Below are 18,535 nucleotides of genomic sequence, written 5' to 3'. Positions count from 1 at the left end.
ATATTCTAAGAATTTCATAAATCACTCAACTCTTCAGATGGTTCAGAAACCGGGGGTCATCTTTCTTCTTCCTTTTTTAACATGACAAGACTCGCATACAGTTGCCTTTGGATAAGGCATATTTCAAACAACATGATTCCTGTAGGTCTTTGTAGTAATGGTAAGCGTCTGCGACGTCACTCTGAGTGTCTCGGTGGATATTGATAGGTATCGTAATTCTCACGATCCAATTACAAGTCGGGTATGTCAATGAAAATTCCAAAAATATACCCAGGTACATGTCGGGTTGAAGTTCCTGACTTTCAACACACTCCTTAATCCATTAACTCCAGACCCGCTCTAATACTGGTACAAGAATCGAAAATTGTTCGGTCTGGATTGCGTATCTCCGCCCTATCCCGGCTACCCCCTTTCCCCCTTTCCCGCCTCCGAATTGATGATCATGGCAATATTCATGGTAATCCCCCAGGGTCTTGGAAATTCACCTGGGGATTGAAGCCATCGCCTTCGCACCGTCCAAACAACCATCGTAGCCTTTCCATGTTGTTCCTCAGCTCATCTCTTTCCCCTTCTAGTGCCGCGCATTCGCGTTCCAGAGTTTGGATATGCCGCCGAGCCATGTCGAGAACTTCTGCCTTGCTCACTCTACGGTCAGACAAGTCCATAGCTTCCCCCTCATCCTCGCCCTCGCCAGCCTGCATGGTTTCTGGAAGGGCCTCTAGAAGACTTTCAAAGTGCGCGTTCAGTCTGTTCCGATACTGTTTCTCCACCTGGTTGTGTGTATCTCGACTCTTTTGCTCCTCCACCGTCGCCGGGGGGTTATGGTGTGTATTTTTGCTGGTACGGGACGCACTGCGAAGCCGAGATTTGCTCGAGTTCGATGCCGAAGATGTGCTTCCTGGTGACAGGACTGACTGCTGTCTTGGCTTTTTTGATCGTGAAGAATGCTTGTATTTTCTGTGGCTAGATCCGGTCGATACTGTTGAGACGGGCGGGCTCGTCATAACTGTTCCATAACCTTGCTGGTAAGCGTGGTGGTATGTATCGGTAGTATCAATGGTCCTGGACTCGGGCGCCACGGCCTGGTAATAAGAAAGCCCAAAGGAGTCCGCGGAATGTGTCGTGTATGGTGTCCCGCCGGACGATCCGATATTCATGTCTGTCGGATTATGACTGCCCATAACATAATGCGAATGGCTCGGGGCCGGAGCAGGGGGTAGCGAGTGTCCCTGAATGCCTAAGAGACTCTCGGGAGTCCTGTTGGGTACGATAGTTGGATAAGAACTGTATGAGACATGATGGCCTTCTGGGGATGCCTGTTGGCCCCTGTAATAAGATTCGTCAGACATGAATGTTGATGATAGATGTTCTGATGATACCATCCGGTCGATGAAGTCAGCCGCCACGTTTCGAAGTTCACGTAGTTGAGAGAAGTAGTGTGCCGAGCATCAACACGATGGAATGAAGTCCGGATAGCCTGGTTTTATTTACCGCGTAGTCCTATCACTGGCTCTTTAGGACGTTATCGGAAGCATCCGAATTGCTTATAAAATCGACAAGGCTGCAAGGAATACCAGCAAATCTCCGTAAAAATAGATGGTAGCTGGCCCCCCTTTCGGGCCCTCGGTTTTGGAATATATCTCGTAGGATCTAGATCTGCCAGAAACTTACATGAAGCGGCCCGTGAATAGAGTTATCATAGTCTTGAGCGTTGTACGACATGTTCCACCTAATCTTGGAAGTCGAGTTTATGCTAAGCTTAACCAGTAGGTTGGAGGAGTCGGTAGTAGGGATGGCACTTGAGGCGGTGTCTCTAGTGAATCGGTGTGGAGCTATACCCCGGGAGTGTCCTGGTAGGGCTGATGGTACCTACTCGGTCAAATATTCCTGGATACTTGGCCCTCTCTTTTTAAATAGACAATGGCAAGCAAGCTACAATTGTCATCGTGCTGGTAGGTCCACTGCTATCAGAGTGCCTTGTGACCAACTAATGCCGCAACATGTTCAGCAGCTTAAATGAACCCAAGCATTGACGCCCGGGCTCCGACTTCAGGAGGCATTCGGGAGGTATCGACTTGAGGGTGACTTGCCACGTGCCAGTCGGTAGGGCGCTGAGTAGGGTAGGGCAGCGTTGTGGCTTCTGGGTCTATAAGGCAGAACCGCAACCAAGAAAGATTCGGAACATATGCAACCGCCCGAGAGCAGGCCATCGTCCACCGTGGCTCGGGCCATTTCCGCTAAAATTCGGGTATGTACGACGACGTAGGATTCCAAGGACTGAGGGTTTCTATATAGAGAGCCGGGGCTGTTTCCCGGGGAGCAATTGTTTTGATAGGGATCCTCCTGGGATCTCGAAACGCCCAGATGGTGAAGGTCTTAAGCTATTAGGCTCTACTTGGGTGCCATCGTACTACCTTGGAATCCTTGCTGCTCAATGCATCAAAAAAAGTAGCGCCCAACTGGCTGGGAAAGCCAACACTGTATCTGAAAGGTGTTTCTATTGCGGTTAGCATGACTCTGTCTACCTTGAGCCCAAGGACGACAGAGTCAGATACCCAAGATTAGCTCGAAGCGTATTGCGAGCTTCTTCTGCAACAACTCTTGCATTCTATAGATATAATTATACCCGAGTGGCGTATTCGACCCATGGGCATGCCATAGAAGGTAATATTGTCATCGTCCGTATTGTCTTCTTACATACCAAGCCATGATCCCTTGAATCCGTCACCGCTGCCGGTCCCGAAGGTTGAAACGTAAGTGATAGACCAGAGTCGACGCGGATATAATTAGTTGACAGTTTGATATACATATAGAAACGTCTTTATCGATAACTCGAAACGAAAATCGGGGGAGGAAACGTCGAGTTTGACGGTAAATGTTTACAAGATATTAAGGGTAGGACGTTACACAGCTTCCTCTACTACCACGAAGACCGTGTATGGGATTCCATCGCCTAGTTGATTCTAGGGCTAGAATGAATACCTGGTATTGGGTCGATAAGATCCAAGAGCGGAGAGCAGTTCGTTTAGGTAGTGGTTGCGACTCGGCTCCGGAGGAATGTGCCGCAGATCGTCGATCCAATGAACAGCCTCCCCCAATTAACTGCATTGTCAGCAGTGCACCCTAGAAGATGCATAAGGTTTCAGCGAGAAGGAGCTGCAATGCCGTTTAGGGGGCCTACATCGTTTCTAACCATACAGTGGCAAGAGAGTCTATCCTATTCTCGGTCTGACGTTGGATCCTCCAGCCCCGTTTCATTGGGAATGAATAATTAGAGTCTTGACGAAATAAGGAACCAAGCTGACCAAAGCATGTAAGATATCATCTTGCAATTTGAAGTTTGATTTGTGCCAAGTCGATGGAACTATAGTTGTCGCCAATCTATGTATATGTAGGTAGGTATCTAACTATTTTTACCAAATAGGGGTCAGATAGGGGCTGTCAGTGGCTTCTATCCTTTCGCAAAGAATGCGGCTCTAGAGTATAATCATCAATCCTACTAGGCATATTGAGATTATCCTAATGTAATTTTATATGTTGAGTTGGCTACTAGGTATGTATTCCATGACATAGACTTCGGAAGCTCTTGTGGTGATAGACATAAGTGAGAACAGTTAGTATTGTCGATGCTATTGGTCGCAACCTCCATGCTGGATTGATCAACTCGTTAACCAGCCGGCGTAAAATAGACACACATGGCTTATGTACAGAGTAAGATGGTTAGTTTACGGTGCTGCTTTCTCGCTAAGATTGCACGCATGATTATTAGATAGTCGATTCTCATTGTAAGGTACTAAGAAGCAGTTGGTGAGTGACCTGGACTTTTCCACGCACCATTACGGGAAGACACCCCAGCCGGCTACACCATTACTTCATCTGTTGGTGTTTTGAGTATAGGAGAGGCTGCTATATAGCTGAGGATATGCCACGTATATTGCGTTTATGCGGTACTAAGTTCTTTGCCTTCTGATAGGTATTCTTCAAGGACTCGTCTGACGGAAGACTGCAGAAATCTTGGCATATGCTGTTATTCAAATCTGCCGCCATCGCCCAACCTGCAACTTACCACCCGGGAAAACCTCACGCCATGCGGGCTTTGACTTCGGGGCTGCTTGATATAATGTTCGCTTGGATTTCCAAGAGCATATTCAAGTTGCCTCCTGTCTCTTTAGCATATCCTGCAACCACGACTGCGGGTTGCCGTCCTATCTTCATTGGCCGTTCAGCTGAGTCCACTACGGGTGATATACTACGAGTGAGAGATTCTGCCAGCTGACCTTGACTCATACTCTTGTGGGGGGAAACTAGAGAGTGACAACCCTAGCTTCTCAGGGGACAGCATACGCAATCGTGGCGAGACACTAGTCACCACTCGAACTATGACTACTGCTTTCATGCTTCCCGTTGAGACCGAACGTTTCATGAGCACAAGTGGCTGCGTTGGACCAAGGAGACCGGATTAGGTACCAAGAGCCAAAGACTTTTCGTGGCTAACAGTGGCGATTGGGTACCAACTTGTGCTTCGGTATGAAGCATACCTAACTGAGGTTTAATAATCTGGTCACCTACAACATCCATGAATCCTCGTCTACAACGAATATGAGTCATATCGTGGAGGTCTTCGGAGGTATTCTACGAGAGTCGATATGATGATACTCGGACGAATCAGACAAGACTTATTTTGAAGAGGGTAACTCACTCACACCTTTAGTGTTTGTATAGTTTGACCGGCATGGTTAAGTATCAAACTGCTAGGGGTACGTCTAGAGTATGCGTGAGTTGTCCGTTTCCGGCTCATGTCCCAGCTTCACCGCGCAGAACTCCGACACTGATGAATGAATAGACTACCTCAACAAGATGACGGTTCACCCATCATAGAGTTGCCACGACACCGCTTTTTCGGAAAGACTTGATGAAATCACATACGCCTCTACAGTTCAGTCACTGGATACACGTGAACGCATGCTCCTTGGTTCATTCGACAATAAAACCAAAGCATGTAACAAATGCACTGAGAATGACGCGGCCTTTAGGGGGGCATACAACTCGAAAGGCACCTGGCACTATAATTCGCGAACACTATGCAGGAAGTAGCAGAATTTGATAAGGGGTATCCCAGTGTTGTCTTGTGTGCTACAGTCATCTCGTAAGGCTTGCAGCTCGGATAATCTACCTGTGATAAGGTTACGTCTTGACTATCTTCCAAGAAGTAGGTGACTACTCCTCTGTGTAGGTAGGGTTATAGGCATCTCTAACATATTTGATTCGCACAATGGATTATAAATAGCTTCATGGTTCATCCGCGGAGTTATATCATATATACAGCACCACAGAAGTCTTGGAGAATTCGAGTTCAAGATTAGAATGAGTAAAACAAGGCTGCTCATCTATCAACTCCGACTAGATATATATAGTCTCATTTTCGCCGTGAACTTGACTTTACCTAGGTGATAAATTCCATGTTGGGCCTACACTTTCGTGGCTGAAGTACCCAAACTCTACCACATGTTCTATATGCCTTGGTAACCATATGAACATCACAACTATCTAGGTATGCTGATATAGTGGTCGATTTTATTCTAGTAATTACCAGCAACTCCTTAGTAGGTGGGTAGTTAAAGAGCCATGTCTTGGGCACTTATCAGGCTGTGTAGAGGTAAGTATTAAACAGGCGGACATAATTGTCTTCAGGTGTTAAGTAATACAGAGCCTTGGAAACTCTACCTCTCAGGATCAACGATGTCATTATGAGGTGTCATCTTATACTTGGAGGATCGCACGCACATTATGCTACGACGTCATCAAATAACACCGCGTTTGACGAATAGTGCCCCCTACCGCAGATGGCGCTGGTGCATAAGCTTCTACCAATGCGCAACTGTATACTGCCCACGAGCATCCAATAGCGATTGACAGGGCAATAATGCCAATATTACGGGTGCTTTACATATCGATATGTCACTCTAAGCTTTAGGTCCTTGTTAGATGGCCCGAAACTGTCCAATACGCATGGAAGCCATGAAGTAATTCACACATGTATGGTGCTGTGCTGTCGGCAGTTTAAACAATGTCAGGCACCAGGCTGCTGGAGAAGCGCGCCAGAGGGTTACGTCGGAGGATCAATAGGATTGTAGCGTGGGAGATAGTAATTCGATCCTTGCATCCGTGTGTAGTACTATAGTACCGCCTTCGGTCCCTTACTGTGCTTTTCCTATACCTATCGTGGCATGTGCTCTCATAATGATACCGTTAAGGGCCGCTCTCCTTCGGCATTTCCGTAGCATCGTGAGGACCCAAACGAGCGAAGGAACCGAGAAATTGGTGTTGCAATACGGGGAGAACCAGAATTTTTTCGAAAGCACACCGCAGGCAAACATAACCTGGGTACAGTAGCAAATTCCTCAAATGGCAGGTGTGTATGCGAGCCGAATCCCAAACAGACCTGACTTCGACATAAGTTGCAAACGAGTCCGATACGATCATCATGCATCAACGTGGGGGAGCCTATAGGTTATGCATCTCCCACCCAAGAGCTTCTCAGCTAAACCGTACCTAGGCAAATATGCTACCTTCCCATCCCAGAATAACAACAACAAACCGTGTATTCACCAATTCGGTGTGCCATTACTCGACCTAGCGAACCCCGTTTCAGAACATCCCGGCTTCGAATCACGACGATCGAACCAAAAGAACGAGCGACCATCGCGACGCCCAAACGGGTAATGAGAATCGATTCTTTACATAGACGTTACATAATCTTAAAATAGCGAATGATAACATCGAGGAATAAGGGGAATGGGATGCGCATGCGAGGCATCATTGTATGCGTGTAGGAGAAGTATCTACGGCATCTACAGTATCTACTATCTGTCTCAATGCTAGCCAGCGGGCTGGACCCAGATCTGTAACCGCCACGCTTCGTGTACGGGGGAAGCCATAAGCATGTACAGGACCCAAAACAGAGTACCAAGAGAGCCCCGAGCTGCCGGGTGCCGGTCTAGAAAACTTGATCGGGTCCGCGCCACGGTTGTCTCACTATCCGGAAGGCTGATAAAACCTGCGTGGAAGAGGGAACCTGCAGTCGGGTCGTAGTGTGATAAGAGGTCTGATTAGAGCGAGAAGATGCGAGGGAGGAAGCCGATTTCACACCGCTTGGTTCGGAGACGAGGTAGACCCTGGCATTGACGAAGTTTTTGATCTTTTACTTTTTTTTTTCCCTTCTTCTCTGTATCACGGCTACTTGCAAAACTACCTATAACGATATATGAAACAGAGAAAAGCTTAGGTAGACCGAATGGTCTAGAGCGGATGATTGACATCGAGATTGACCAGAAGAGAAGAGAGGCGTCGAAGTCTAGGAACGTTCGGTGGAAAGGTTGGTCTTACTATCGAAGGCTCTGATCGCTATGGATCGCTATGGATTGGGATGGATTGGTCTTCTCCCCTGATCGGCGAATTGGCAGAACGTCCGCTACTGCATAGAAGCTCTTAGTGTTCATGGATAGGATCCGAGATGCAGAAGCGCGACTATCGAGAAAAGCGCCCTAAGCAAGCATTCGTCGGTTTCCAGTCGCATTCCAAGAAAAATTCTAGTTATTCTCCTGTCTAATAGTAGTAAGACAAGAGGAGACCACGGCCCTATCCTCGCACAGACGTGTCGGCGAGCTTCCGGATCTCCCTTCGAACACCGCATCGAGGTTCAAAAAAGAAAATCGAAACAGACGACCCACGGGGCGTTTCGGAAATCTCTCGCCTTGAAGGGTGGCTTGATTCGGGTTCCAAAGAAGGCTGGTTGTGGGGATAGCGTGCGACGCTGCGGACAGTGCACGTGTAGGCCGACGCAAGGGTGGAGATGGTAGGAAGTGGTAACTGTTACATACGTTGGTTGATATAACGAGATAGCCTCGCTCCTACAGCGTACCTGTCATGCAATTGCTTCTGAGAGTCGTATCGAGTGACAATAAATCCTGGAGATAACATATTGAAACAGATACGAAGTATACATGGTACTGTCGCCGTTCAAAACCGTACTATCGTGAGATTTGTTATCTCTTGACTATCCCGACCTCCTCATTTCTGTGGTTCATGCGACGGAATGGGCATGGCTGGCGTATTGGTATTGGGGTCTCTAGGATCCTGGATGGACACCTACCTATGTATATCTAGGCATGTTTCTAGGCGCAAGGCTTAATGCTCTCCAATGTGATGTGCTTATCTACAGTTGTGACGAATCCATGACAGTCGCCATGACTGAGACCTCAATACATACCTACCTACCGGTAGGTAGATTCTTGTCCGAATATACGAGCCGTGCCTTCAGAGGAGTTTGTATGTGGTTGGGGTTTCACTAGACGTCGATCGACTTTGCTGACGTTGGCTCTTTAACTATGATTAGTATAGGTAGGTTTTCTTTGCCTCCTTTCTAATATAATACCTGCGTCTGGTGAGCCCAGCCATGTCAGCTTTGACAAGAAACGCAGTTTAGTTAGGTCAACATTAGAATATATTTACCGCGGAGACCGAGTATGACGACCGAGATAGCAGGATCATAATATATGTATTATGGATCAGGTAGTTGAGTGACTTACTACGATACTATGTAGATCTAAACAATGGTAAGAACTGGCTGATCGCCAGAAGAAGAATCCTTCTCTATTCCTAGCTTATTCATGATAGGTATCTTGGAAACGGTAAGCGCTTGAGGAATACTCGCAGCAGATCATAGCACGGCATGGTAAGTGACCTAGGATTGCTAGGATTCGCGCCACATTATCTTAATAAACCTATAATAAAATTACTCGGCCCTAAATTTGACGGAGCAATGTTATTAGAATTTGCTAAGGCTATAACGCATAATCCGACTTGGGTATGCTTTAACGTGGTACCTGATTAAAATACGAATCCCTCGTTAAATTCGCAAATCATTTGACTTCATTTTACTCTTTTCTTTTCGACCAACACCTATATTATCTGAGCACTCCATGTTTGCTTCGACAGACGGTAATCATAGCGGCAACCGAGCAAACTTTTGACAGCTTATTACATGCTAGGGAGGTTATTGTCGGGTATTTCACTGCGATGTGTTTGTGCTACTGGCCTGCGAGGTGACGAGTCGATCTGTTAAGATCCCGATGGCTTGGGACATTTTCCAAGCGAGTCAATTTTCGGGGACCTAAAGTATATTCCAACGATCTATGGAACAACAGGTACATATGTATGTGGTAAGGGGTTGGGGTATGGATGGAAGTGCCTGCAGCGTATATGCACCGGTTTCTGAACACCCATTCGTTCGCTACTAAGGAGGTGGTAAACTTAAGAGCGGCACGTTTGCTGCAATGCAACTCTTCGCTAGGTTAGGTAGGTGTAGCATTATGCAGTAATGGCAAGTAGATACTGGAGTATGTAGTATGAAATAGTATGTATGTTGCTTCTGCTGAACCGTCTCGCCGATTCGATTTCTATTTTCTTTACATTATGGGTTTGAGCGGCGGCCGATTCCGAATATCCTGTGCAAGTCATCGTCTTCCCTGTCATTAAAAGCCGTCGATAATCCTAAACGACCGTCGCTTGGCGCGGTGGGCTGTCAGAATGTGGGTATGGTAAGAGTCGACTTGCACGCAACTACGATTAGCATCGTCTTTCTCCGCATGTACGGCCTAGAATTGTTTGGATATCTACGCCGTAGTTGCACGAACCACCTTTCTAAATCGACAAGAACTTCCGAAGCTGCATAATCGGATGGGAACACAAGCCCGAGGCTTCAGGGGTTAATGAAGCGAGGATCATTGCCGCATATAATAAAGCTAAAAAGCCCGGCCGATGCTTCTTGATATACGAGCGTGGAGAGCATTATCTGGAGAATAATTCGCGGAGGTAGGGATTCTCTGATGGCATCCAGGGGTTTCTTTGAGCGTGCCGAGACTTGTTATTAGTCCGGGTGCTTGGCCGGTTGTCGTGATCATTTTCCGCGACCCAATAATAGACCTTGCCTGTAAGCCATTTTCATGCCGTCACTTTCATATGTGGCTTGAATATTTTCCAAAAACCGGCCTCATTATTTGTGTTCCGTCTCACAGACGAAAAAAAAGGAGAGAAAAAAGGGAGAGAAAAAAGGAGGAAAAAAAAAAAAACATAAAAAAAGGACGAATATCGTATTGCCCTGAACTAGTTGACCCTAAGCCGGGTATGGCGTGCTCTCGTGTTATGGATACCCAGAGTACTGGGTCATGTTGGAATTAGAAGCAGGCTAGAATAAATCGTATTACATAGTAACTACCGAGATTGGGCGTTGTAATGCAGTCGAGTAACTTGAAACGAGAAACTGGCTTCCTCATTAAGACATTTCTTGAATTTGTCCCAAGCTCTTGGGACCTTTCATGTTACGGACTTTCACTTACACGGTACTACAACCACCATTGACAATATGAACACATAGCTAAGATACATACCTTCCTGTACCTTCATCATTTCTAATGGAATTGTGCTTGCGCATGATAGTACAAGGTAGATCCTGGACGCGTGGATGTGGCGCCTCGTTTTTCCCTCGATGGGATGTTCCGCCGTCAAGTCACTTTTCTTCATCAATTAGCCAAGGAACCTTGGGAAGCCAAACTGGCGTTGGTGGCTTGCTTGGGAATCCACACGAGAATACTCTGCATCTCCAATCCCTATCCTTATTGGCCAATTGAGGGAAGCATACGTATGCAGCTTGTTTAGCTATCAATACGCCTTCGTGAGCCTCATCTCCAACTGATTACCTAGGTATGCGAACAACTGAACGGCGTCACTATTATCGTCGCTAACGAGAGGGTTTGAATACCTATGACATTTGTTATTCGCTATTCAAACACGCCACGAGCGGCTGGTTCATCCGATGTATGTAAGATGCAAGGTTCGGGAGTGGAATAGGTTCTTACCTAACTCTGGCTGCTCGAGATTATCACGTAAAAGAATAGGATGGCAACGTATGTAGCTCACGAAAAGAGTAAGTTTGCATGGGAGTGGATAGTTGAAGAAGTTCCAGCCCAAGATACCGAATTAGACTTTAGGTATGATGACCGAGCTCTTTGACTGGATACCGTCTGGGTAGTTCATGTTACTAAAAGGTAAACACCTGCATGCACGTAGAGGGGGAAAGGAGAGCTAAGGTTAAGAGTCCCGCATGCAGGAACGAACTGGAGCATACAGTTAGTACTAGTAGTAGTATCCAGTGTACCTTCCAGTGTATCTAGTAGCTTACATAACGACTGCGACCTTACATCCATAGTACAGCATAGTACCTACATAATAGACGTATATCCTTGTCGTTATCCATACTCCAGGCACTGGGCTGACTGGGCCATCTCAAACTGCTGAAACTCGATCTGGTACCAACCACCTGGGGCACCATTTTAACTCACAGACTCAGGGGAGAAAATCCAAACCGAATTCAGGTACCTTTAGCCGAACCGTTCTTCGGCTAGTCAACCCGATAACATGCTCATCGACACGCCAATCTTCGACGTCGATGCCCAAACGGACCATCTTAGATCATCGTAGGATAGAGAAATGATTCTGGGGTCGTCGGGGAAGACTCTAGGGCTTCTTGGTGCGTCACAAGTTTGAATGTAGTGCTGTCGAGCTAGCTTTGACAAGTGGCTGTCTCGACTAGTAAACTGCACTGCTGCACCTAACGAAGCCCCACGGCACACGGTCCACGGTCCACGGCAATTGAAGCGACGCAATACCGTTGACGACAACTAGCTTGGTGTTTCGAGCCCGATGGATACTAGCCGAAGCCCCAGTCAACCCGGCACCGTCCCTATTGATTGTCTCTTTAGACATTTCCGTTTTGTATAATTCGTACATAGTAGTCTCCTGACGGGCGAAGGATGCTTGGGTGTTTGGTTGTTTCATCTGTTATATACACAGCAGAATTCATCTGACAACATCGGACGATACCAACCACGACGACTAGGATCTCCATGTGCGTGGCTGGTATTTACACGCTCTTTACAAGCTCTTTGCAACGTTGCCGTCTTACCTGCGCAATTCCAATCTCTTCACCTTCCAAACAACACCAACCGTCGAGCCGCATCTCACGACATTAACCACCGTAACTACGGCATAGGCTGATATATCGTATATGTTTCCCGAGGTCTCGAAACGGTAGGTTTCGGAAAAAAGATCGACATACGAAACCTACATTCAACACGCTGTCCTGCAAGATCGGTAGCAGTCAGATCATCCCGAAAGCACAGTCAATTCGACCTCACGCTCTTTTGCTATATCCGGACGCGCTCTTTTTATCCACTAAGGCTTGGGACCTTTTGAACTCCAGGAGGGTGTTTCTCGGACGAGAAGCTATATTCGAGCACGTTTCCATTTTTTTGCTATACTTGACTACGACAGCACTATACCTATCCTTTTCAGATCGTCAAAATAGATAAAGGTACGTCTTCGCAGCCATGCCTAGAAAGTATTGCCCCGCGAGATGCAACGATCTTTGGGGATTACCCATTGACAACCCCCTGACATATATCATCCTTTCTATACGTGGTACTGTAAGTTCTTTTATCCGCCGAATGAGTGTTCGAACGGGTTTGAGGATGGCTAAGTTTCGGGACCTCTGGGTTCGTACTGTAAGGCCGGTGCCATGCCATGAATTACCATGAATAACATGTGGCCAATGGGCCAAAATCTGCAGCGTAACAAGGATTCGCCCTCAGTGGGGAGACCGTAGCTGCAGGGGATGTCGAGGCCCTGGAGGGCCCTGAATGCTGGTCAGTTTCGGCGGGCCTTTTTAAGCTGGCTGGGGAGTTAGAGATGTTGATCATCGGAGACTAGTCGAAGGAGAACCGCATCCTACTTGAAGTCATGGCCGTCCAATGGCGTAGGCGTAGGCGTAGTCGTCGTCACGATGTTGTGCGCGAGAAGCCTCTCCACATTGTTTAGATTATTCATAGATCGCATCTTACTTATCCATTCCTCAAGTTTCAAGATGTGGCTTCCACGTATTACATGCTGATCAGAATCTCCTTAGTCCAAATAAAGATTTCTGACGGTGCTGACTTCATCGGCCTCACCAAGTCATCCATCCCCTTTTCCTGACCGAATCGTCATATCTGATTCGGGGAGTTTTGGGCAAACGAAAAAAAAATCCACGACGGACGAGACGGAAACTTGTCACAAAACCTCCCAGTACTACGGATTAGCGGATATAAGCGTTGCGGAAAAGAAGCGAAAGACGACGGCAACGTGATTCTCCGGTAACCTGCCCGAATTTCTCAATATCACATTCTACTACACCCATTCCCAACGCCCATACCACCTCCGCATAACGAAGGGTTCCCGGCCTAACAGAACGCCTCCCGAACTGTACCTGCATATTGGATAGCCAATTGATCGATTTCGACACACCCCCTTGGATCCCAATTGCCGGTCCCAAGCGAAGTGGTGGGTTTTAGATCGAAGCATTGCTTTTGCATCTTAACTTCACCCTTTCGATATTAGATGCAGCGCTCGGCGTGCATTTTACGTTCTCGCCTAAGTTGTGCATCGTTGGCTTCAACGGGACGTCAAATATTTCTCATAGTACCCTGTTCTGCTTTCGGTAACCCTGTCTTCCTCGGTGGGTCTTTCATAAAGCAAAAGAGCAAGTTTGACTCTTTCACGAGTCTTTAACAAGTCTTACTCTGGACACCGGAACTGAGACTCAAAACTCGAACACGTCGATTTATGATCGTATAAGAGCCGCAAGCTTTGAAGCCCGGTTTACGACGACGTGTTTGAATTTAGCCAGCGAACTGGCCTATGATAACAATAACCTACAGTTGTAGAGATTCGGAAATTCGCTTGAGGCACAGCGAAGGGTCACTTTTCCCGACCAACGGTCCCTTGCCCCCTGTCTATATCCCCCTGCTGCTCCCAATACTACCCCCCAACACGGGCTTGCATGATAATTCAAAGTACATATTACCCAAGACTATCCACTACCCCCATCGCGCCAGTGCCATATATCCTCCAAGCCATCTCCCGGACGAAACACTGTTGGTCTGCCACACCGCCCCCACAGTTTTTTCTTCTGTGGCCGTCTGCGCTGTCGCAGAGCTCTCACGATAGTTGAGATTAATGAACTAACGACCCGGGAATTTCGATCCCGGGTTGAGTCTATTCGATTTTTCGGGATTTGGGAATAAATTGATGGATCTCTTACGTTAGGGTCATACAACATGTATTCGCCAATTCCAGTATACTCCTATAATAAGGAGCCGCCGCAGAGACCTGCGAGGTCTCCCCCTGAGAATAGTCGACCTTCGACTGCATGCTCTCCGACTGCGCCGGTTTTTCAAGTACGAAACGGATTTGGCGATCTAATCGAACCAGCGATCGACGGCCCGCCGTCGCCGGAGCGCCTCCGGGCGCTGAGTAGCCAGATGAAGCGCGATTCCAATGCCGGCATGCACCAAAGCGAGGGAACATCGTCGGGCGCGTCGTCACGTCTTTCTGCAACATCGGATAGACGATCATGGAATCAGAGCTTGGAAAGTCTTCATTTATCGAGGAACCCTTCTCAACGGTCCACATCGAGTGGCATGCCAACGCGTGAGCGAACGGACAGCGTGCAATTCTTCAGCAAGGGAATGTTTTCACGCAGTAGAGGACGGCTACGGAGAGAAAGTAGTGACCAGGGCGGCTCCAATAGCTCACTGGACGCGTCTGAGATGCCGACTGACGCCATGCCTAAGGACCAACCATTCATTTCGTCCGTGTTCGCGCGGCGGAGGGCGTTGAGGGGAGAGTCGAGCTCGCCGGCTCCCCAAAAGAAGCTACAGATATCGGGACCTTACAATTTCCAGCACCTTACCCATACGAGAAAGGATAGCGTTCCTAACATCGACCGAACAAATCACTTGGAGCTTGTGTCGGAATTCTCTGACATGCGTCCGCGACGACCTACTAACGCGTCACTGAGCGGTGCCCAGCAGAGCGAGTCGCAATTTACGGCTTTCCCTTCTGAGACGTTCTACCATCAGGAAGACCCATCGGCGGGTCTATACGTCGATGGGGCACAATCACGGGACAAAGCGTTGCCTCCATCACCACCGCCTCCACCACCCTCAATGCGGTACGCTAAGCGATCTCAATCTCAGGATAAGATCCGCTATGCCCCTCCACGTCCGCCCCGGTCTCCTCCGCCTGAGAGTGATGATGTTACATCACCAATACTGCCACCCCCGAGAACCTCAAGCCGGATCTCGGCTCGCCACGCTAGGTATGACTCTTTGACCATGGCCAGAATGGCGGCCACACAGCTCGCAGAGCGCCCCGCAACAAGCACTGGCTTCCGCAAGCCGGAACCGTTTGCGCCCACCGCACCCACATCACCCAAGGATATATCGCCCAAGGGATATTCGCCCAAGGGCTTGCGGCCTCCCCCTCCTTCGCGCGCCACTCCCATGGTAGAATCTGTCGAAGAAGAAATGGAATCGCAAATGCTTCCCCGCGCCATCAGCACGCCAGATGATGCGGCGTGGCCTTTGGCCAACAACGTGACTGCCTTACCTGATGTCCCAGAGGAGGAAGAACATCACGCACAATCCCGGCCGTCGCGCATGAGCGTTACGAGCAACCACTCTTCCCTCAGGGGCAGTGTATCGGTGCCGTTGCTTCGTCAGATGTCAATGACGCAATCGCCTCAACGACCACCTAGCAATGCTTCCGATACTTTGGGCTTGTTCAACGCTCAGCGCCTCATGCGCACGGGCACCGGCGACGAGTATTTAGCTGATGATCTGGACAGAGACAACTGGGAAGACGATATCGATTATTGCTACGAGCATGAAGCTGAGGCGGACTGCGACTACGCCTGGGAAAGGCCATCGTGTGACATCGCCCGAGGGGGCCATGCCGAAACCATCATTACCTTTACTGGCCCCTTTGGCGGCAGTCTGTCCAATGATTTACTATCTCCAGGGAACTCTGACGTTCCTGCTCTAAGCCCGGCAAGCCAAACCTCCAACATGGACAAGCACGAAGCTATCACGCCAACGACCGTTCCGGTAACTTCCAACTTCTCTCTTCCGCGACGGGAGAACTCGTCACAATTCCTTCGCGTGCATAAGCGAACCCAGTCCCCGGAAACCAACTTCAAGGAGTCGCAAGGCTTTAGCTTGTCGCCTTCTCTCCTGATACCGAACGACTACCACCAGCAAATGCTTCGGTACGAGAGGGAAGAACTGCAGGACAGTGAGGACGAGGACTTCCTCATCCAGGGGAACACGTTCGACGACCAGCCCATTATGAAGTTTGGCAAGACCGTGAACGCTCGCTCCAGTGCCTCGACAACCGTCTCTACCCTATCAGAGCACTCCATGACTTCTAGCCGCCACAAGTCGACGAACTCGACTTCCACGGCCTACACCCGCTGGACCGGCAGCAGCACCTCTAGCTGGACGCAACAGCCGATCCTACCAAAGGCCATCAATGATAGCACGTTACCCGTTATCACATCGCCCACTGCCGTGGTAGCACCTACTACCTTCGAGGAGATGGCCGTGAAAGAGGAAAAGCCGGCCGAGAAGCACGCGAGGACGCAATCCCATGCCGGCCTTCTCATGAGGAGTAACTATGACGCGGCACCCCCCGCCGAGCAGAAGCCGGCGAAGGAACCTATCAGGACGCGTAGGCGGGCCCGGACCACGAGCCGAAGCCACGCGTCGCCTCAGTTCGCTCTCTTCCCGGCTGTCTCTACTCACGGCAACCGCATCTGAATGAATCGGTTACCACACCACACCTGTTATTATATATTATATAACTGCTATTATCTACTATACATATGTGTACATCTAGGTATATATATGTAATCGCTATTATTTATATCTACAAACCAACCAACCACATTCGTTATCAACGTAACTGTTTCCACTATCTTACCTACATACCTACCTAGGTACTCATCCACCAATCTCCATTTGTCGGACGCAAAAGTTCTCTGGTTTTCGGGACATATAGACTATCATCATCACCACCACCATCACGGCTTACGAAGCCAGGCGTTTTTATCCCCTTCCGCGTTTGCGTTGTTTTTCTGGTATAGACATCGGGCCTTTTGGTTTTTTTTTAAACTTTCGAATCTGTCGTTTCCGCAGACTCCCTTTTTTCTTCGCACTTCTTACCTAGGTAAACTACCTCGGTATGGATAATCGACCTACTACATAGAGCCGGCGACGGGCAACTGGTTAACTTCGCCTTATTCTTGTCCTGTTACTTTTTCTTTGTCAACTTCCCCTGCTGCCTTCTAGTACTTATAGAACGAGAGAAAAATTTTCAGGTTTAGGGAAGGCTTGAACGGGCAAAAAAGTTCGGTGCGCGGAGTACTGTTACGTCTTTTTTTTTTCTCTCTCTTGGATTTCTTTTTTTTTGAGTTTCTTTTGGATATTTTTTTGTTGTTTTGCGTTTGTTTTGATGTTAAGTTAGGGTATTATGAATATTGTGGGAAGGAGGGATAGTATATAGGGACGCGTGTTGCGCCGCCGCGCGGAGGATGACGCCCGATATCGATCGAGATCGAAGGCGTGCGGCTTATTCTGTTGTGCATACATTTGCTACAGTGTATATGGGTGTACCAAGACACGCCGTTCCATGGAAAAGGCGACAAACAGACATACAGACGAATGGGGTCGTGTCAATATTTGGTGGAATGGAAACCGCCTTTTGTCACTTAACCTTTTACTTCGGTATTTATATACTAGGTATTGAGAGCGGAGGCTACCTATGTACGTTACCTTCCTGAGCTATAGGGGGCCTCGTGTATATTTGGGGGGCTGGGGATGTGCGAATGGAGGCGTGGAGGTGAACATACTTCGATGGGCGGTCTCAGATCAAGGACCAAAATCCAGAACTGTGTTTCCTGATACGATTGAGTAAACCGTTTCTTATGCGTTGTGAAGTGACATGTTTGCAACTCGATTTGTATCGATGCTTGGAGAGACGTGTACGTATGCTTGACTACCTGTACGTCTTGCCTGAATTTATTATGGGAGAAATAGGCTAAGCTGTGGCGTCTGCCTACGAGTTCATGCTTTATAGGGGGCATTTTTGGTTTCTAAGACGACATGTGATGGTACCGTGTGCTACAATTAGCCGTCTATATTATAACACTTGGGGAGGAATACTGGAGATCTGAAGTAGCCGAATAGCTGACATCGAATTGGTACGCAGACATTTGCCTTAATACACATGCTGGAATAGAACCACCCGATAAAAACGACTATACTTGGACAAACGGAAGGGGATATCTCAATTAGAGTATTCAATAAAAAGATCTAAGTGGTTTTCGAATGCCAGCGAATCCTATACGACTGGGGTATGATGAAACATGACGATGAACAGAGCCGCACAACCTGGCAGCGGTAAGCCGACGGGCAAATACGCAAAATACCGAAACTCCTATCCAATGCGATGGCCCCCTTCACCCCACACAAAGGAGAAAGTGCGCTTCGGGCCTCTTCGGCCTGCTCCATTATCAACATAGTTCCGCAAAAACCTGGCCCTG

At 48.1% G+C, this 18,535-nt stretch overlaps 1 protein-coding gene across 1 annotated transcript; it reads left to right on the top strand.

The window, feature by feature from the left end:
- Positions 1–13,788: 13,788 nt before the first annotated feature.
- Positions 13,789–17,252, top strand: F4807DRAFT_265137 (uncharacterized protein). Its single transcript, XM_047994523.1, has one exon. The coding sequence runs from the start codon at positions 14,211–14,213 to the stop codon at positions 16,749–16,751; it is 2,541 nt and encodes an 846-aa protein (XP_047857959.1). The 5' UTR covers positions 13,789–14,210; the 3' UTR covers positions 16,752–17,252.
- Positions 17,253–18,535: the final 1,283 nt, after the last annotated feature.

Source organism: Annulohypoxylon truncatum, assembly GCF_022578515.1.
Source record: "Annulohypoxylon truncatum strain CBS 140777 unplaced genomic scaffold F4807scaffold_4, whole genome shotgun sequence".
NCBI lineage: Eukaryota > Fungi > Ascomycota > Sordariomycetes > Xylariales > Hypoxylaceae > Annulohypoxylon > Annulohypoxylon truncatum.
This window is presented reverse-complemented; position numbering and strand designations above follow the sequence as displayed.

Excerpts from the sequence above, each read along its gene's own strand:
- F4807DRAFT_265137 (XM_047994523.1), top strand. The coding sequence starts at position 14,211 with ATGTATTCGCCAATTCCAGTATACTCCTATAATAAGGAGCCGCCGCAG.